At 49.8% G+C, this 21,760-nt stretch overlaps 1 protein-coding gene across 1 annotated transcript in view; it reads left to right on the forward strand.

Annotated features, from left to right (window-relative positions):
• LOC119165884 (venom metalloproteinase antarease TserMP_A) overlaps positions 1-21,760 on the forward strand; it is a 50,622-nt gene that overhangs the window by 24,913 nt on the left and 3,949 nt on the right. Inside the window, exons 7-11 of the mRNA XM_037417894.2 lie at positions 9,545-9,672; positions 10,021-10,070; positions 10,848-10,956; positions 11,029-11,160; positions 11,304-11,454. Of these exons, the coding sequence (XP_037273791.2) occupies positions 9,545-9,672; positions 10,021-10,070; positions 10,848-10,956; positions 11,029-11,160; positions 11,304-11,454 (570 nt within the window). The remainder of the gene's footprint in view (positions 1-9,544; positions 9,673-10,020; positions 10,071-10,847; positions 10,957-11,028; positions 11,161-11,303; positions 11,455-21,760) is intronic.

The raw sequence follows: 21,760 nt of genomic DNA on the forward strand, positions 1-21,760 counted from the left end.
GCATATTGGTTGGGGCAGGATGGGACCCCACAGTAAAATACGTACAGACTGCGAATCGGGCAACGGGGCACGAGGGCGTGACATGAAAGGGCTTCACAAATCACCGAGCCACTCAAAACAGTGCAATAGATGACCCTACAACCCTGGACCCTTGTTTTAACACTATTTTAAAGTACTGCAGGGGAAATATACAGCTCTATTCACGTCCTCATAGCAAGCTCAGTGCTGCGGAGGCAACAGCGCTAAGAAGAATACAGACTAACACTTACATAAACCTGCACACTCTTCACTTGATCTACCTCAAGGCGTACAGAGATAAATGCCCGTGGTGGGGAGTTACCCCAATACTCTTTCACATCACGTGGGAGTGTGCAGAGCATGACGAAGACACGACTACAATGGCACATGGGAGGCATAGGAGGCGCTGCTGTCTAGCCCAGCCCCGGTGGATCAGCTGCAACTGATCCACAGGGCACAACAGATGGCTCGCGCCTGTGGGGCCCTGGAATAGGGGCACCACCCTGCCGGACAGACTTCGCTTTTCACCCTGTATATTCCTCGGGGCACTGGAGTTCTAGGCTGTCTAGATTATGTACCTAATAAAGTTTTCTTCTACTACTACTATTACTTTTATGTGCCGATGTTTTTCCCATGTTTTTTTTGTTATTTGGGATGGCTCATCAGTACCCCATTGTTGTTTTTTTGACATCTGTTGGAATGTGTGGCATGTCCCAGAAAAGTCTTGCACTTCAAGGAATTATCTGCAACATTAAGTGTAGCATTATTATGTCTACATTGATGTCAGATGTCGCATGCATTGTAAGCGTTTCGCGAACAGGCGTGCTGAGTGAGCCGCTTCGATATGTTTACTCAGGTGTGCACCACATAGCGTAACAGCTGCATAATAGTTTGCATGGGTTTGCTATTTTTTGGAAATTGGGGCATCTCTATAATTAAATTTATCATGTTAGCTGGCGCTGGTGTTGGGTTTGTTTCTTTCTTTTCTTTTTTAACTCGCGAAAAAGTCACAGCTTTGCCGCAAAGGTGAAGCAATGAACGCGATAGCAACAAATTGAAAGGTCCCGTGCAGAATAGAAAGCAGATCGAAACGTGCCCCACGTTTCTCGCGCACAAGTTACTCACTAAAAGTACTCACAGGTACGAATGCACGCGAATAAGCGTCTAATTTGTTACTTTGCTGAGTCTAAAAAAACGCACGCTTCTCTCGAACGGAGACTGCAATGGTTGCAGTAACCTTTGTGCACCCGGAAACTACAGCGGAATCATTCCGCGTGAAGCCCGAGGCCAGCCAAGGCGTATGATCCTCTCCTCCTCACCACTGCGAGATAAGGGCACGCCGCTCCCCTTTTCTAATCCTGACAAAGTACGCTCAAGCGATTAGAGTGGTCTCTGCGGCGCGATGTGGCGACGTGCGCTCATTGCGCCATCTTTCTGGTAATGCCGAAAACACAGCAGCGGTAAGTGGTAGATATAATTATCATGTAGGGACCGCCAGGTGGCGCCGTTTTGTTTGGCTGGCCGCACACAGTGATCCGCTTTCACGTGTTCTTGGCCCGTTACCGGGCCCCGCCCGTGTCTGGACAAGCTCACTATTCTTTCAAGAAGACTTCCGGGACACGCCGACTCCATCCGGGCCCCGGTCCGACCCCAGGCTGGCCCTCCAGGCCCCTTCCAATGTACGAAGCGGTGCGGCGCCGCGTTAACTCTAACGCGCCGCGCCTTCACCTCCACGATGCAGCGTCCCGCCCAGCACTCGACACCAACGACAACTGATGCCCTGTCGGTAAGCCCAGCCTCCTCCGGTCATACCGCTGATACAGCCGTGCCTCCGCTGTCAACATCTGGCAATGTCACCAGCCCCGCGCCGACAACAATACAGCAACAGGCAGCGTTTCTCAACAGCGCGCATGGTCCAGCAACGTGTAACGCTGGTGGCGTCTCTGCTACTCCCAGCTTGATAGCCACGCAAACGCCGTAGCCCGAGAGCCGTGATGCAGCGTTGACGTTGAAATCAACCACACCTGCTGCTCTCCCCACCTTATCTGCGTCTGGCCTACCCATTGGCAATTCCGAGTCTGTCGACAAGCGCGTTTCAACGAGCATCGTTCCTTCCATCACCGAAGTTTTGCCTTCCATCACTTCAGCTGATTACTTATCGACGGAAATGAACTTCACGGCGTCGCAGGTCAACGAAGACAATACGCCATCCCCTGAAGGGCTGGAACACCGGTAGTGCCAATCAAAAACCTGCCTCGACCGCCCGCTCCCGCTCCCAGCTCATCACCGTCGGAATCCAACTTCCACCCGGAACACTCACACCGAACCTGCCACTCTATGACCTGCTTTCTACCTTCATAGACGCCGCAAATCTCTCTCCCAAGACCAGTGCGGAGGTCACCCTTCAGGCCAAACCTGCTCAGAACCTTGTGTTTCTGAAAACGCACTCACCTCTCACTGCCCACCTCCTACTCTCCCTCAAGTCTAGAACTTAATGGTAAGCCGATCACCATTTGTAGGCCCGTGTACTCAGATTTGGGTGCACGTTAAAGAACCCCAGGTGGTCGAAATTTCCGGAGCCCTCCACTACGGCGTCTCTCATAATCATATAGTGGTTTTGGGACGTTAAACCCCACATATCAATCATCAGGCCGATCACCATTAAACCCTATGCCCCCAGTCCTCCAATATCATGTCTCGGCGTCATACACAACGTCGTTGGTCACTGCACATCATCTCGGCTCTTGCATGACCTCGAATCCTTCACTTCAGACATACTCGCTGCACGTATGATGGGCTCCACAGAATCCGTCCTCATAAAATTTGCTGGAACCATCATCCCTCGCTTTGTGTACTTCAAACGCGTCTCTTTCCGATGCCGTCCACATAAACCTAAGCCTCCTACTTGCACTCGGTGCCTTGCTATAGGGCACCGTGCTCATCAATGCCCCGAACACAGCGTTCCGGCCAAGTGCCGCCACTGTGCGTCTCCTCTACCAGCAGATCCCGATGCTCACGTTTGCGCCCAAACCTGGTGCATTCATTGACAAGTCAACACCCACTCATCTCTCGACTCCACCTGCCCCTACCTTCTAGCTAAGCAACGGGACTGCGCCAAAGCAGCTTTTCTCCGTCGCACAGCCATGCGCCGAGCCACTCAGCCTTCGCCGCCCTCCTCTTCAGCGCATGAGTTCCTATCACCTCCCGCAACATCTCCCCCGGGCTCATACGCCGCTAAGGTTAAGGGAACACCTCCCATGTGCACTTCATCAAACACACCTTCACCATCTTTAAGTAACGAGAGCCTCTCCTTCGATCTGCGACTGGCTATGTTGGAGCGCAACCAACGCAAGCAACAACGCATGTCGGATGATCTACAACAGAAAATACTGGAACTGACGCAGACACTCGCAACTACCACATCCTCTCTTACCTTTCAACTCGCGGAACTAAATAAGCAACTCACCACACTCACTGCCCCAACCTCCTACTCCCATGTAACCAAATTGGCCGACATGGTCGAAACCACCACCACTGCGCATCATACTCGTTTGGTCCAGCTGAAAATTCAATTGTCCGGATTCTTACGACCCTCGAAACCCGACCCAAGCAACTGGAATCTTTCACCTATATGCTTAAGTCCCTGCAAGAGTCGCTTCCTCCGGCGAAAAAGAAGGAACGCGCACGCGTAGGCGCTTCCTCTTCTTCAAAGACCTAGATGGCGCGTTAAAAAGACCTCGATATTTTGCAGTGGAACTGCCGCAACTTTTGTCATAATAAGACCCCTCTTCACAAATATCTCCTCACCCGCCAAACATTACCCCATTTTCTCCTTATACAGGAGACTCGGGCGGCCCTTGCCGTCCCGGGCTACCGTGCATATCACGCTACGACAGGAACGCCACTTGCGTCCATTTATGTAAGCAATGATGTTCTCGTTTAACCACTAGACGTACCCTCCCCCCTCCTGAAACATTTAGTTGGTGTGGTCTATTACCAACCATCTACCCGTATTTCTCTCGCTCTGATGTCCTTTTACAACGCCCCTGTCACGTCGTCTTTGTTTAGTGCTCTTGGCAAATTCCTGCACTCCCTTCCATCGACCACCCATATCCTCCTTGGGGGGGACTTTAATGCTTCTCATAAGCTCTGGGGTTACCCCAAACACTCAAACCAGGTCGCCTTCTACACTGCCTCGCCCAGGAACGCCATCTCATCCTTCTTCATACTCCGGACACCCCTACTCGAGCGGGCACTGTTTCACAGCGCTCCACTACACCCGATCTCACGTTCTCTCGGAATTCCCTTTCTTTTCACTGGCAGGTGTCCGCTGAAAATCTTTTCGGTGATCACTTTCTCATAAACATAACCACCCCTCTTTCCCACACCAGGCGGAAATAACGAGTCACTCACACTGACTGGGAAGCATTCCGTAATATCCTTTTGTCTGATTCATTTAAAACTTACGACAACTGGACGGCGCGGATCTCCGCAGCAATGACGTCCTGTAGTCGCCGCGCTCGTTTTCAACTCCCCATTCCTGACCCTGATCCTCACTTCCTCCGCTTATGGCGACGTCATCAACGTTTTAAACGCGCTCTCCGCTCCCAGCCACACAACGTCCAACTTTCCTTCCGAATTGATGCTCTGCGGGCTGAAATTATCACTTACGGCACTTCTCTCGAGCACTCTCGTTGAAACACGCTGTGTGACGGCCTTGACTCCGCACTGCACTCGCGCTCTACATGGTCTCTGTTTAGGTCTCTCTTAGGTACCAAGCCTACCGTTGCTCCCACCCTAGCTAAAGCTTTCACTCAAGGGACTCCATCTGATGTGTTTGAAAATATAAAATCTTTGTATCTCCTACCCCCCCTCACACCTTCCTACCCAGATTACTGTGGCGAAGCTAACCCAAACTTGGACCGCCCATTCACACTCAGGGAGCTGGAAGCTGCCTTAGCCACTCAATCTACCCGCTCGGCACCCGGTGAGGATGAGATAACATATACTACACTACGTAATCTCCCCGACAACGCGAAGGAATTTCTCTTACACACAATCAACGAAGCATGGAACAGCGGCTGTATTCCAAGCTCTAGGACATCCTCTCCACTTTGCATGATTCCGAAGCCGGGCAAACCTCCATCTCTCTCTAACATTCGCCCTATCTCTTTGACGTCATGCGTTGGCAAGACTTTTGAGCGAATGGCCTTGACTCGACTGTCTGATTTTATTGAGGCGAAAGAGTTTTTCCCTCCTTCTCTTATTGGCTTCCGACGCCACGTTTGTGCGCAGGACATGTTCCTTGTTCTCCAGCATACTTTTCTTTCACCTTCTCGTAGTCAGATCCATGCGCTTGTAACCGTCGATGTACGGAAGGCATTCGATGGCGTGACTCATGACCACATACTCGCTCAGCTCTCCTCCCTGTCATGTGGCTCCCGCATGTATTCTTACATCTGATCGTTTCTTTCCAATCGAGTTACTCGCTTTAGAGTCGATACTTATTTGTCTAACCCACACTTCTCACCCGCGGCACTCCTCAAGGTGCCTTACTATCTCCTACTCTATTTAATATGGCTCTGGCCCCCCTTGCCTCCCAACTGTCCCAAATACCTGACCTCCACCATATTTTTCACGCAGACGACATCACTCTCTGGTGTACGTCTGGATGTCCCGGCCACGTGCAGGATGCTTTGCAACGTAGCCTGGACCTTATCGCTTCCTTTCTCGCTACTGCTGGCCTGACCGCTGCACCAGAGAAATGTGAACTACTTTTGCTAAACCAATCTGCGTACCACCGCTCCCACAATAACCTCATCTCCCTACATCTTTCTAGCTCTCTCATCTCCACTGTTCAGCAATGCAAAGTTCTTGGCTTCCCTTTGCACGCGATAAAGAACGCGCAGGCCCTACATCACGCTGTGAGGACTTGCCACTCGGTGACCCAACTCCTGCGACACGTGGTCACTCGGCAGTCGGGGCTCCACGAGGCTCATGCGTGCCGGGTTGCACATGCGCTTGCCCTAACAAGTTCTTGTACTTTGCACCCTACGTTCATTTCACCCAAACGCAACTCAACACACTCGAAAGAGCTCTATTAGGCCTCTACAAGGCAGCTCTAAACCTCCCTGTCACTACCTCTATTACTAAGCTCTTTGCCACAGGCCTCTTTCATACATTACGTTCTCTTATTTCTCTGCACCAAGACTCTCAGATTGCCCGTCTTTCTCTCACTCGTCAAGGCCAATGGCTATTAGCCCAAGCCGGTATCCTGCATATTCCCGTTTCCGTTCCCACCTTGCCTTCTGCCCCTAGCACCGCTGCTTCAAACCTTCGCATCCTTCCCCTCCCATCGAATATGTCTCCTGTTCTTGACGCCGGCCTGCGTCATGCGGCAGCACAGCATCATTCTCCTCCTCTCTCTACACAGGGAGTTGCCTACACGGATGCCTCATATATGGCTCCTCGGGGCTCGTGTGGCTACGTTATCTACCATCCACGCCTTTCGGCACCTGACACGCACACCAGCCGGCCATACTTACACCCGTCAAATGTACTTTCACTCGAGGTCCTTTCCATGATCCACGCCATGCAGTCATTTTCCTCTCTCCCTTCTCTCCCCGAGTACACAATTTATCCCGACTCTCACGCCGCCATCCGTCACAGAAAGAACAACACGTTGCCCCCTGCTCTTCAACAGGAGGTAGAGCGAGCGGCCTCTGCTCTTCAACCCTCCACTGTCTTTCTCCGCTGGGTTCCTGGGCATTCAGGGATTAACGGCAATGAGCTAGCTCATCAGCTTGCCCGCGATATATTGCACCGGGCACCGTTCACTCCCCGGCCCACATCTTCGGAAGACATTGAGAGCTCCGCGAATAACGATGGGCAGATCTCCTTGCGTCACACTATCAAGGAGGTATATCTCCAGCTCCGGCTCGACAAGCGTCTTTACCCTCCCCCTCATCTATTACTCACTGTGCTCGAGGCTCGAACTCTACGGGACATCCAAATGAACTGCCTGATAATCCCCTCTCGCCTTTTCCTTTATATATATAGGAGGTCTAACCCCTGCTGTCCTGATTGCCCCTCCCCATACTGACCTGTCACACTGCCTGTTTTACTGCCAAACTGCTCAGCAATCCAGCTATTACCCTCCCACATCCCTTTCCATCACCTCCTGGCTCGACTGGATCGGCGCCGAAGGGGAGGAACAGCGTCGACTGGTTGCACAGGTGGTCGAAATGCTCTGCCTATAAATTCTGGGTGAATAAAAGTCTATTACTACTAGTACTAATTAGCTTGTCGTTTGTACGATGAGGGACGTTTTCCGGGAAGGCTAAGTGGTGAACGCCTCGCTTTCACGACGCGAAGGTCTCACGTTCGATTCCGCGTGCCGGAGTGCTTTTTTCTGGTACTTTCTCTTTCTTGCTTTTTCATAAATATAGATACGCATACATTTGCGGTGCATGACATGAACGCCGACGTCGGCATGGACGGTGGCGGCAAAATCCATCTGAGAGTGCTCATATAATTGATTAAAAAAATGGACCCCCACGTGGGCAACAGGGATTCGAAACGGCATTGTGACGACGCCCTGATTGCCTCACGGCACTGGCAGTCGGCGCATCAAGGGGCCTCTTCCGAGAGCCAAAGCAGCGCAGTGACTCCTCACTTCGGTTCAGGGGAAGCCCAGCCACCTGCAGTGTTCACGCGCGCCGTTTCGAGGCAGCACACGTTGCGAAAACTCGGAGATCAGCGACAACCCTTTGTCTCGGTCCGGCTTAGCTCCGGTAGCTCTCGGAAGCGGGTGGGCTGGCGACACGTGAGAGCGTGGCTGGTGTCGCGATATCGGGCGCCCGATAAGTGATTTGGTGCGCGTTGTTGCATTGACATGTTTTGGACTGCTCCCGCGTTAATTCTTACAAATTAGCTCGTAAGTGTAGCAACAGGCGGTCAGCGAGTGGTTCCTCTTACAGCGCACAGGAGACGGGCAGACTTTTGCCCCATCGTCAAGAAGATGACGTGTTATGGGGAAGCCGTTCTATGGCCACCAAAGATACGTGTAGCTCTAAATCTTGATAATTGTGCGCCGCGTAGCTTGCTCGAGCCTGTATCACTTTTTCTAGTTCTGTTTTATTTGCATTTTGGTTGTGTTTTTGGGGGGCGAGGGTATAAGCTCTCACACATGCACAAAGGTTGCGTCCTCGTTACAGGTTTTTCATCGACCAAGTGTACTGTTCGTACCAAGTGTACGACCAAGTGTATCAGCGGACAAGCAGGCGACGATTCACCGAGAGTTGTGTAAGGGCGGAGCTCCGAGGGGATAAGAAGAGGCCCCGCAATTCCGCCAAGTGTTCTGAACTGGGCTTGCGGTGTTAGGCACCATCGGCTCTGCCGAATCCTGTAGGGTCGCTCTAGAGAAGTCGGTTCATTTCCAAAGTGTTTTCTCTCTCTCTCCCTCTCTTTTGTAACGTTGATGTCCATATTTATGTAACTTTTGAACACTCTGTAAATACAAGTTTTTCTCAGACTACTAGGACTTCTCCGGCGTTTCTGCTTCATCTCCAAGTGACCAGTAGGTCAATCACCGCTGGTTGAATAGCGGCAGCATGTTTAGTCTCCCACTTTGTTATACCACCTCGGGTGGTGCGTCTCGGGCGCTGAGTGGTAAGAGTTGGTTTCTGCAACACCGAAAAGGACTTGGATTTTACTCAGGGAATAGTGTAACTTTTTCGTCACATTTCCTTTGCTGGTGCGTTTATGTTAAAAAAACATCCGTGAAGTCTTGTTGGAGAGTGGTATAAAACGCTTTCATTTATTTATTTAAAAAAGGGTAGTATTAGGCTTGTTGATGGGGCTTCGTTGTAACATTTTCTGTTGACGAAGTGAAAGTGATCTCTTAGACAACGTGTATCATTTATGTCATCAATCACGTATTTTCCGGAAATCGCGGCTTCGCTCAAACATAATTTAGAAACCGCGTAAAGTTAATTGCCTGATGGACCTTCCCATTTTTTTCAGGTGGGCGGTGGGTGATTCCGAGTGGCTGATGAACGGTGAAAAATAAAAACATGAAAAGAGAATTCACGCCTAGATTAGACGAGACGTTAATATCTTTACCGAAACTTCGAGGGCGCAGATCTCCAACTTTGATCCTAATATTGAAGTTGTGTTACGCACGGAGCTAATCAATAACGTGTCTAATTTTAGTCGCCTTTTTCTTATGTGTAACGCAGTGAAGTATTACAGCATCGACTACTCACAATTGAATCAATATGACAGCAGAGCTTTGGCTCGTACTGAGGACACAAGAGCCTCGAATCAAGTAGGCTTGTGCGAATACTTTGCACCATAGACTCTTCACAGGTACAAGATATTTATCTTTTACACTATCAGTTTGCACAAGTGTATGATGACAGTATGTATCTATGTGTTGTAACTGTAACTGTGTTTGTGTAAGAAAAAAAATACCTTTAAAATGTTATGAGTGTGTCGGCCACTATCTAATCAGACTTATTCGCAGAACGATGCTTATGCCAAACACCTTAAGCCTGGTATTCTTGACATGGATAAATCATTGGATGGCTTGTATGATTATTACGTAAAAGGCAATATACCTGGGAAACCTGACGTAGTGCACCTCGTAACAGGGTAAGATAGCAGATTGTTCGATTTCATTATCCCCCTGAATGGTTCGCTTTTTCGTGATGATAATTATCAAGAGGATCGAGTCCTTATCACGGTGGCTGGACTTATGTTTAAATTGATATTAAAAGCCCCAGGTGGTGAGAAATAAATGCCGATTTCATCCCGATGGCGGCGATGAAAATCAGATATTGTGTTGTGTTATTGTTATTATTACCACTTTTTGGTATGCCACTGTTGGAGGTGGAGGTGAGAATGCCAATTGCATGAGACTTGAGTGTCACTTTTAATCTCTCTAGTATGAAAAATATCAATCCACGTTTCTGGTAAAGCTTAAATTTTTTTCAAATGCAGCCAAGACATGGCCCGTATTGAAAATGGTGCTCTGGATAAAGATTATACCGGTGAGATGCCTTGTGTTTGGTAAATAGAACACGGCTCAATTATTGGAGTAGTATACTTAACTTAAACGTATGCACGAGAATGGACTAACAGAATTAATTAGCTTTGCTTTGTAGTGTAAATAATTGTGAAAATATAATTTTAATATACTTACTGAAAGTAACTCATACTTGGTCAAATGGTAAGAATAAATTTTAACACAAGAATAAATTGCTAGCCTCCAACCAGCATTTCGCAAGTATTTTTCCTAAGAGCCACTTTAATTATACCGTGAACTCAATCCTGCGTGTATACATCTAGATAATAGGTAAATACAGTTACTACTTGGTAAAAAAAATGCAGGGTGTGACTAGAGCTAACAAACCCAGCAACAGATCGCGTTATTAATGCAGAGAAAGCCAACTGCTATGTTCTTCCAGATCACATGAAGTAGCTCTTCAGGATTTTAAATATCCTTGGTTAGACATCTTTCTGGTTGTGTATAACGTCATACATATATTTTAGTGCGTGTAGCCTCATAGCTGAGGTTACTAAGTGTACCTTCTAGAAACACCATAAATGGTTTACTGCACAAATTATCAAATATTGAAACGTTTGCTATGTATTAAAAATCACTATATTTAGTCTCTAGTGTATTTTGAATTTGTTACTATTCGATCAAAGGCTGCGGAGCATTGTTCGAACATATACAACCGAAAAAGATGCGAAATGAAAGCTATTTTGTTTTGTCTGGATAGGAGAGCCTAACATGAAAATTCACTTCTTTATTTTTCATCCAGGACTTGCCTTTGGAGGCCCTCCCTGTACGAAGAGGGCCGTTTCCTTAAGCGAAGATATTGCCTCGTCATACAAAGGCGTTTTTATAATGGCTCACGAACTGGGGCATGTGTAAGTAAGCGTGTTTGAGGTGTTTAAAAAAAGGCTGCTTAACAAAGTATGACGATCTATTACACCCTAAAGAATGGGATCACCTCACGATGAAACCGAACAATGTCCCTGGTCCGAAGGATATCTTATGAGCTATGTAGACGGAGGAGTGAAAAAATATCGGCTTTCTCGGTGCAGTGAAAGAAGGATTCGAGACAACCTAAAGTAAGACATTTCCTGTGCATTTCTTTTACCCTTTGGATAGTATTTCGAGCAGAGGCATGATCAACACTTCGAAGACCCAAAGATTTCACGATTGCCATTGCAAGTGGATCAGCGTCCTTTGATGAGTGATTCCATTCTCGCAGATTCATGCCTCGCAGATGCGTGGGAATAGTGTCGCAATCAACCTACATGTACCATTATAAGAAATTTCCTGGCCAGAAAGTAAGCAAGAAGCATTACTGCAAGAAGCTTTTGAGGAAATACACCACTTCGAACGATATATTTTACGAGAAGGTGAGCACATATCAATGTTTTAGTTGTTAAATGTTCTGCGGCATTTTCAAATTACGACTCTAGCTAGTTGATAAAAAAAGAGGTTTATGCTACGTCATGCAAGCGTTCCACATGCCTTCCACGATGTCATCGCCGAGGCACAAAAAGTGAAATACGCAAAATCAAACGCCTTGTTCTTGCTTGGTTACAGAGTCGTTCTCTCGCGACGTAACCATCGTGAAGAGGGTGGACAGTCGACATTGAACCGTCGTCATCAACTGTCCGGGACCAATACTTTGCGGCCGTGGCACTGTATACCCGTAGCTTCAATGACGGTACTGACTGGAAATGGTGTGGCGTGTGTTCAAGCAAAAACTGTGGACAGAATGCTTGAAACTATGCTAGGAGAGTACAGTGATGTATTGGCTTCACATTTAGTTTTATTCCGAGGCCCGCCAGTACATCTGAGCGTCAAAGAAGGTGCAAGATCCCGGTTTTGTAAGGCTCGGACGGTGCCGTATGCGCTAAAAAAACGGTGTCGGCAGAGTTAGATCAGCTGGTAAACGAAGGGGTGTTATTACCGGCGTAAACTGCCGAATGGGCCAAACCCGTTTTGCCCTCAGTCATGAAAGATAGACAGGTGCGATTATGCCGTGACTTCCGTCTTACGGTGAACGCAACTATCGTTATGGAGCAATATCCACGGCCGCGAGTTGACGATATCTTTGCGAATTTCAACGGCGCAGAGGTTTTCAACGCATTGGACTTGCGGGACGCCTGTAATCAGTTGCCCCTTGACGAGGACTCGAAGAGGTTAGTCGTTTCGAACACTCACAAAGGTCTGCGCTGTTTCAACAGGCTGCTGTTCGGAGTGTCATCAGCGCCGGCAATTTTCCAGCGGCGCGTGGGGGCCGTGCTCAGCAATGTTCTCGGCTTGCAGGAATATCTGTACGGCTTAATTGTATCGTAAAAGGCAAACAACTGCGGGATCTTGAAGCTAGTGCTACAGCGCCTTAGGGAACATGGCCTGCGCCTACGACGGGGGAAATGCAAGTTCAGGCAAGAGCAAGTCACCCTTCTCGGACACTGCATTATCAGATACGGCCTACGCCCCAAGAATGAAAACAACACGGCACTGTTTGACGCCCCCTAGTCAACTTCGGTAACAGGACTAAAAGCAGTTTTAGGTCTGGTAAATTACTACGGCAAGTTATTGCAAATGTGTCGTTTTTACTAGCGCCTTTATATGTATTGTTGCCAAAGCGCGTAAATTTGCCTGGGGCAGACAACGGCAAAACTCTTTCGAATCAGCCAAACAGACAGTGAAGATTGCATAAATTTTGGCGCATTTTCACCTAAGCAAGCCCATTCGCCCAGAGTGCGACGCGTCAGCAGTAGGTCTGGGCGCAGTGTTTTCGGATCGACTCGGACGAATTGACTACCCTATCGGATTCAGGTAACGAACACTCACAGAAGCCGAGAAAAACTATTTCCAATTAGAAAAAGAGGTCCTCGCCCTCGCATTTCGCGTAACTAGATTCAAAGACTACCTGTATGGGACTCACTTCGATCTGGTAACCGACCACAAACCGTTGACCGCACAGTTCAGCCTGCCCCGCCGCGGTGGTCTAGTGGCTAAAGTACTCGGCTGCTCACCCGCAGGTCGCGGGATCGAATCCCGGCTGCGGCGGATGCATTTCTGATGGAGGCGGAAACGTTGTAGGCCCGTGTGCTCAGATTTGGGTGCATATATCGGCACAGCCTAACCAAGTTGGGTTCACGTTTTCATAATTACAAAAGTGAACGCAGATGCCTTCAGCCGACTCGCTATTTCTCGGATGCAGCCCGATAACGAAAAAGACGACGCTTCCGAGTTTAAATTATGTGCTGAGACTGTGAATGCGGCCCCCAGTGGTTCCAAAGAGTTGTTGGCTCAAACCATGCATGATGCTACGTTACAGCAGGTGCAAAAGTGAATCCCGCAGGGCAAGCCTCAGTATTTGACAGAGACCGCTGAGCGATTACCTCCGTTCTTCCAAAAAAAAAAGTATGAGCTGACTGTGATTCAGAACCTCATTATTGTGGGCGTAGAATAGTCGTGCCATCAGCGGCTGCTGGAAGCCTTTTGAGGCTCCTACACGAAACACATCCAGGAATGGCGGCAATGAAATACCTCGCGCGAACCACTTTTTGGTATCCAGAGCTGGATGCAGACATCGAAAGAATGGTATGCGAATGCGCGATGTTCCGGCACCATGGCCTCGGTTGCAAGTGGTCTCGGTTGCACATTGACTACGCAAGCCCCATCAAAGGGCACTTTCTACTGGTGGTCGTGGATGCTGAAACTAAGTGGTTGGACGCCATATCGTGGCGCAGTACGACGTCATAAACCCCCGCTGAAGCGTTAAGGTTCATATTTGCAAGGTTCAGCCTGCGACATACGCTGGTTTCAGTTAACAGGCTACAGTTTGTCTCAGCCGAGTTTGAGAAGTCCGTAGAGTGAATGGGTTGAACCACGTGACGATGGCTCTTTACCACCCGGAGTCAAATGGCCTGGCAGAACGCGTGGTTTGCACGATCAAGGAAGGCCTTCGAAAAGCTCAAGGGGTTGGCACGTCGCAGTCAGTTTTTATGTCGCTTCCGATGAAAACCGGTAAAGGCTAGAAATACTCCTTCCAAAATACTGCAAGGTTACAAGCTATGGACCAGGATAGAGTGTCGCCTTTCGAGTGAAGGTGGTGATCCGCCATTTGAAGAACGCCCTTCTATGATGTTGTTGTGGGCAGGACAGCCGGTGTGGCTTAGAAGTTTCCACCACCGGCCGGAATGGTAGCTTGGAGTGGTAACCACCATCTAAGGGGCTCGGATGGGAAGTGTGTACATCGGAGCAACGTCGTCATGTGGACCAACTACGGCCGCGCACCCGCAAGGACTCGAATACGCCGCAGCCAGGGTGTGCCACAACATCCACCACCACCCCGCAAACTAAACCTCGTCCATGCCAGCCGGAATCGCTGAGCCCGCGCCGGCGGAGTCGCCGCCCTCCAGCCAACTAGACGCATCGTTACCGCACCACCGGTCCAACAGGCTACGACAGCCACCTCAAAGGTTCAACTGGTAAAAGGGGAGATGTGCTACGTCGTGCAAGCGTATTACCAATCATGTCAGAACGTCGTCGCCCAGCACTTAAAAAGCAAGGCGTGCAAAAAAAAACATGATCTTGTTTGGCTTTTAAGCCGTTCACTCGCGACATGATAGCTTATATGATCATAGATTTCAGCTAGGTTGCTTTGCAGGTGTGTTCACTTTTTTTCTTGGCATAGTAAGTGGTGTCGATAAATGAAAATAGTAGGGCATGGAACCATAAATGAAATATGAAAATTCACTCAGGACAATACACAGGGATATATTGTTAAAATTGTAACGGGGTTTATTTGCGGCACAGAACGCAGAAAGCGAAGCAGTCAGCAGCGTCCTGCCAAGCGCAGCAAGCACGAGCTTATGCTGATGGCGATGCCCCTGATGCGCCGAGAAATGCCGCTGAAGCTCCTCTTCTTCACTACAATCGCCCTCCGCACAAAAAGACGCCATCCTGGCGGATTAGGGAGAAGAAACGACTAATGGGTCGTAATATGGCTTGAGACGAGAGACGTGGACAGTGTCGCGGCCGCGGTAGCGTAGATCTGTGGATGGGATGATGGGCTCCACGATATAGTTGACGAGTGACGTTTGCTCTACAACGCGGTATGGCCCGATGTATTTGGGAAGAAGTTTTGCGGAGCGGCCAGGCGCGGTAGCAGGTGCCCGAAGCCATACTAATGAACCAGGTGGAAAGTTTGGAGCCGAACGGTCCCCAGTCTGGCGGGATTGCTGCTGCCACTGGTCCTCGGTATAAAAAGAGCGGGCAAGCTGGCGGCATTCTTCAGCATGTCGGGCAGCTTCGGACAGAGTTGTACTTCCGGACTCATAAGGTTTATATGGAAGAATAGTGTCTACTGTATTTGAAGGTTCTCGTCCGTACAAAAGAAAGTATGGCGAAAACCCAGTAGTAGCTTGTACGGCAGTATTATACGCGTAGGTGACGAACGGGAGAACTTGGTCCCAATTTGAATGATCAGAGGCGACGTACATCGACAGCATACTTCCAAGAGTACGGTTGAAGCGCTCCGTCATGCCATTTGTTTGAGGGTGGTACGCTGTACTTGTGCGGTGCACGATTCGACATTCGTTGAGTAATGCCTTCAAGGCGTCAGAAAGGAAGGCACGGCCTCTGTCACTTAAGAGCTCGCGAGGGGCCCCATGACGCAGAATGAAACGTTGCAACAGAAACGTTCCAACGTCACGGGCTGTGGCAGTCGGCAGCGGGGCTGTTTCGGCATAGCGTGTCAGATGGTCTATCGCAACAATAACCCAGCGATTACCAGCTAGAGTTGATGGTAGTGGTCCGTAAATGTCAATGCCGACGCGATCAAAAGGTCGACTAGGACAAGGAAGAGGTTGTGACGGGTAGACTTGCCCGGGAGGTAACTTTTGTCGTTGGCACTGAGCACACGAGCGAATGAACTTTCGCACGTAGTTATACATGCCACGCCAATAATATCTGAGTCGAAGCCTAGCGTATGTCTTGAAGAGGCCTGCGTGGGCGCACTGTGGGTCCGCGTGAAAAGCTTCGCAGATGGCAGCTCGAAGATGGCGGGGTATCACAAGGAGACACTTGCGACCGTCAGAAAGGTAGTTGCGTCGATAAAGAAGATCATCCCTTAGGCAAAAGTTGCTAGCCTGGCGGCGGAGAGCGCGAGACGGCGAATGAGTGAGAGGATCAGAAAGAATGCTTATGAGGCCACTGATCCTGGGATCCTTTCGTTGTTCCACCGTCATGTTGCGCAAAGCGGATGACGCAAGTGCAGGCTCGAGAGAAGAGAGGCAAACACCTTCATCCGATATGGGTGAGCGAGAAAGGGCGTCGGCATCCGTGTGCTTACGACCAGATCTGTAAATAACGCGGATGTCGTATTCCTGAAGTTTGAGCGCCCAGCGAGCAAGTCGTCCGGAAGGGTCTTTAAGTGTGGATAGCCAACAAAGGGCGTGGTGGTCAGTGACGACGTCGAATGCGTGACCATACAGGTAGGGGCGACATTTTCCAAGGGCCCAAATAATAGCTAAACACTCTTTCTCGGTCACGGAGTAGTTAGCCTCGGCTTTCGTCAAAGTACGGCTTGCGTAGGCGACGACATATTCATCAAACCCTGCCTTTCGTTGCGCGAGCACAGCGCCAAGTCCAACACCGCTGGCATCAGTATGAACCTCCGTGGGAGCGGCAGGATCGTAGTGGCGGAGGATGGGTGGTGAAGTCAGCAGGTGGCGTAATTTGGTGAATGCATCGTCGCATGCTGGTGACCAGGTGGAAAGGTCCTTGTCGCCGCTAAGAAGGTCCGTAAAGGGCGCACATATGGAAGCAAAATTTCTAATAAAGCGTCGGAAGTATGGCGACAAGCCGACAAAACTTCTAAGTTCCTTCAAGTTTTTTGGCTTCGGATAATCGGCGACTGCTCGAAGCTTGGCGGGGTCGGGAAGTATGCCGTCCCGCGATACGACGTGGCCAAGAATCGTGAGCTGCCGAGCACCAAAACGACACTTCTTGAGGTTGAGTTGAAGGCCGGCGTCGGTGAGACGTGTGAGGACGTGCTCGAGACGATTTAAATGGGTGTCGAAATCGGTGGAAAAGACAACTACGTCATCGAGGTAGCATAAACATGTGTTCCACTTGAGGCCTTGTAAAATAGCGTCCATCATTCTTTCAAAAGTGGCTGGAGCGTTACAAAGGCCGAAAGGCATAACGGTAAACTCGTATAACCCATCAGGTGTGACAAATGCTGTTTTCGGTTGGTCAGATGCTTGCATAGGAACTTGCCAGTATCCAGACCGTAAATCCAGCGAAGAGAAATATTCTGCTCCCTGCAAACAGTCAAGGGCGTCGTCTATTCGAGGTAACGGGTAAACGTCCTTGCGGGTGATCTTGTTTAAACGTCGATAATCCACACAGAACCGAATGGAGCCGTCCTTCTTTTTAACAAGAACGACCGGTGACGCCCAGGGACTGTTAGAAGGCTGTACAATACCCCGCTGGAGCATGTCAGCAACCTGGTCGTCAATAACACGGCGCTCCGACGCTGAGACTCGGTAGGGGCGCTGCCGTAGAGGCGTATGGCTTCCTGTGTCAATCTTGTGAGATATGTTCGATGTGCGACTGAGGCCAGAAGCGTGGCTGTCAAAAGAAGTACGAAACTTTTGCAGCAAGTTCACTAACTGGCTTCGTTCTGACGAAGACGTTGCGACATCGATGGAGCGGTGGAAAGCGTCAAGGAGTGACTGGTCAACAACAGAGTCAGAAATGAGTGCGCTGAGGTCCGTAGAAAGTAAACTAGATGGAGTGTCAAAAATGTGACGGGCGTCGATCGGATGCACGTGACCGAGACATTCACCATAGAATAAAGGTAAAGGCCCTTCTAGCGTATTGTACACGAGCGTCTTCGTGACGCCATGGTGGAGAGTAAGGAGAGCAATAGGCAGTGGAGAACATTTCCGTTGAATGAACAGGGCAGAGGGCGTAAATACAACATCACCGTCGGAAATAGCGTCACACGACACAGTCACCAGCAGAGAAGAGCGCGGTGGTACGGTGGTGTCGTCGGAAACAAACAGTTTATAACACGGCAGGGAGGCTTCGACAGCGTCAACATCAGGAAGTGCAGATAGCTCAAGTTTAGCGCGACAGCAGTCAATGACGGCATTATTATTCGCAAGGAAGTCCCAGCCGAGTATCATGTCATGGGAACACGAGGGCAGCACTACGAATTCGACAATATACACAATCCCTTCGATGACGACTCGTGTGGTGCAGGCTGCGAGAGGTGTTACACTTTCTGCGTTAGCCGTTCTAAGAGAGAGGCCGGATAATGGCGTCAGAACTTTGCGGAGTTTGCGGCACAGGTTCATGGACAGGACGGATAGAGCGGCTCCGGTGTCAACAAGCGCCATGACGACGATACCATCGACTGACACTTCAATGACGTTAGCTGGACAGGGGTGAGGACTTGTGCATGGCGACGGGGGCGCAGTTCGTGCCTCGGGAACTGCGGCCGTTAGTTTTCCTGGTCGGTGGGTCCGGAACGGCGACGCATAGGGGAAAGCGAACGTCGACGTGGAGATGGGGAGCGGCGGGTCGGGCCGAGTGGACGATCAGAAGGAAAGGAAGAGGAAGGAGGGCTTGAAGGCGTAGACGAAAACTGAGGGTCGAAAGAGGGCATTCGTCGAATGTTCTGGGCAGCCTGGCGACGACGACAATAACGTGCCACGTGGCCAACACCACCACAAGAAAAACATATGGGATGGTTGTCGTAGGTCCGCCATTGGTCGGAGTAGACTCCGACTTGCGGCTGGGGGGCAGAAAACTGTGGCCGAGGTGGTATCGGCATAGGCGGCGGTGAATAGGTCGGCGGTGAATAGGTCGGCGGTGAATAGGTCGGCGGCGAAAAGGGCGGCGGCGAATACATAGGCGCTGACTGGAACGCAGGCTGTCGAGGTCGAGCAACGGCTTCGGCGTACGTGAGAGGTGCGGCGACTGGGGGAGGTTCACGGGCGGGAGGAAGAACTTGTGCGACCTGGTCTTGAATGAAGTCGCGGAGTGTAGACGGCGATCTGTGTGGTTGATCGGGTACACAGGACATCAAAGAGAGCTGACGAGCGACCTCAGCGCGGATGAACTCTTGGATCTTGGAGAGAAGAGGGGCATGGTCTTCTCCTATGCCAAGGGTGGAAAGGCTGGACGAAGAGTCGTCGAGCACCGAGGGACGTCGGGTGGAAAGACGTTGCCTGCGCAACTCGTCAAAACTCTGGCATAACTCGGTCAGTTCTAGGACAGTGCGAGGACTCTTTAAAAGCAACATTTGGAAAGCGTCGTCCTCAATGCCCTTCATGATATGCTTGATCTTAAGCTCTTCGGACATTGACTCGTTCACTCGCTTGCAAAGGTCCAGAACGTCCTCAATATAGCTTGTGAAATTCTCACCAAGCTGCTGGGACCGAGTATGTAAGCGTTGTTCCGCACGGCGTTTGCGTACCTCAGGCCGCCCGAAAACTTGTGTGAGGCTCGTTTTGAAGGCCGACCATGTAGGGAGTTCCGCTTCGTGGTTTATAAACCACAGCTTGGCCACGTCCGACAGGTAGAAAGAGACGTAGGCCAACTTAGCGGTGTCATCCCATTTGTTGTGAGTACTCACTCGCTCGTACATTGAAATCCAGTCGTCAACGTCCTTGTCTTCTGTGCCTGAGAAGACAGGGGGATCTCGCAGACGCAGAGAACCGGCGCAGAGAACAGTAGGCGGTGCCGGTGGAGGAGTTGGAGCGGCGCTTGCGTCGGTAGGCATAACGGATGGTAAAGTGTGATTCCGAAGCTCCAGGGTGATCGAAACCCAGCAGAATCCACCACTTGTAACGGGGTTTATTTGCAGCGCAGAACGCAGAAAGCGAAGCAGTCAGCAGCGTCCGGCCAAGCGCAGCAAGCACGAGCTTATGCTGATGGCGATGCCCCTGATGCGCCGAGAAATGCCGCTGAAGCTCCTCTTCTTCACTACAAAATATACAAAGTTGAAACACAAAATGTGGCAAGTATGCATCAAGTGTTAAAATGTCACTGAATAGCTACAAAACATTAAGAGACGAAGGAAGAAGAAAACATGGAGGGACAAAAGATGACTTACTACTTACAACAATGCAAACCCACCCGTAGGCGTCGCTTCCATCGGTAGCAAATGCAGCGATATCACTTGCATTGAAAAAAAAAACAAGTAAATACAAAGAATTTGCACCATATTTCGCTAAAAAAACCATGTGTATATCCGAAGGAGCAGGCGTTAACGCTTACATAGGCTAAGGCGTTTACGCTGCTCTGATGGTGATGTTGTGCAGGAGACAAAGCTGGAAAGGTTCAAAGCACGCAGTGATGTACTAATGTTTCCTATACGGACGTGCCAATCACTGCTAATTGGCAATGCGAGACAGACGACCTCAATATGACACTGAGACTCCAAGTCCACTTTTAGTTAACACGAACTCTGAAATTTTTTGTTCAACTACGCACAAAAAAAAATCGTCCACTAGCACTACTTTGGAGTTCAAAATTCATTGCCTTTCTATACGAGGTGACAAGTCAGTGGCGGTGCAGCGTGCACATTAAGTTTTTCATTCGGAATGCGTGTCTTAGTCGGGCAATGTGAGACATCTGGTGCTGTTCACGCGCCGGCAGGTGTTGTCTCTTCGGTCCCGCTCCGTCTCCCGTAGAAATAGATGCGGGCGCACACGCTCATTCTCAACCCAAGCAAACGCAGAATATGGTGCGATAGCATAGGAGAGGGTAGATGCAGTGCTTTGCCGCTCCATCTATCACCACTCACTCTATTTTATCCCTGCGCACTACTCTCCCGTCCACTCGCGCCTCACTCTCGACCGGTCGCTGGCTTCACACCTCTCAAAAACATCCGAAAATGTGTGCTCGAGACAACCCTGTGAAACGCCGACGCCAAGTCGAGATCGCTGGCGCTCTACTGTCGCGTTCGCTCACTCTCTCTTTCAGTCGTTCGCTGGCTGGTCGTCTTTCAAGTCGATGGCAGAAGTCGGTGAAGGGAAATTTCTGACAAAAAAGGTACCCACTTATGGTGCAAGAAATGCACTCGCATTTCCTCACAATTCCCTTCGGGGAGATGGGCGCATTTTTTTTTTCAATCAAGAAACTGGGTGGCTAACGCTGCCTGCATTTCGAGGTGAGAAAGGAAGCTTAGGAGATGAGAAAGAGGAGCGAATGCGCATGCGTGATGGGTCTGTAAACACTTCTGGAAGAGAAGCCTGGAGGAGAGAGAGAAAAAGAGGTGTGAGCAGATGCATTCATCGTTCTTGCAAGGCAATAAAAAGAGTAGTGCAAGAGATGAGAAAGGTGAGAAGAGGAACGAATGTACAATAGGGGTGTAAACATAGAGTTTCTTAAAATTAAGAAGGGGGGACTCTGGCGCTGCGACGGTTAGCGACTATGAGAAGAATTGGTAGTACACAGACTTGCCTAGTCTTCGTACTCTCGGGTGACAATTCGTACTTGCAGCTTCGTTTATTGATGGTTTTGGTTTCGTTTGGAGGAGAGAACGAACTCTTTTGAACTTAGTGACCCGATTCAAAATGCTAAGCCTAAAAGAATAAGGTTGTGAAGCGCAACCACTGAATGTTTGCTCATTGATGTTTTGTGAGAGAACAGCTCCAAGCCATACGAACACACACGAAG

The sequence above is a fragment of the Rhipicephalus microplus genome, chromosome 8, assembly GCF_043290135.1.
Source record: "Rhipicephalus microplus isolate Deutch F79 chromosome 8, USDA_Rmic, whole genome shotgun sequence".
Taxonomy (NCBI): Eukaryota; Metazoa; Arthropoda; class Arachnida; order Ixodida; family Ixodidae; genus Rhipicephalus; species Rhipicephalus microplus.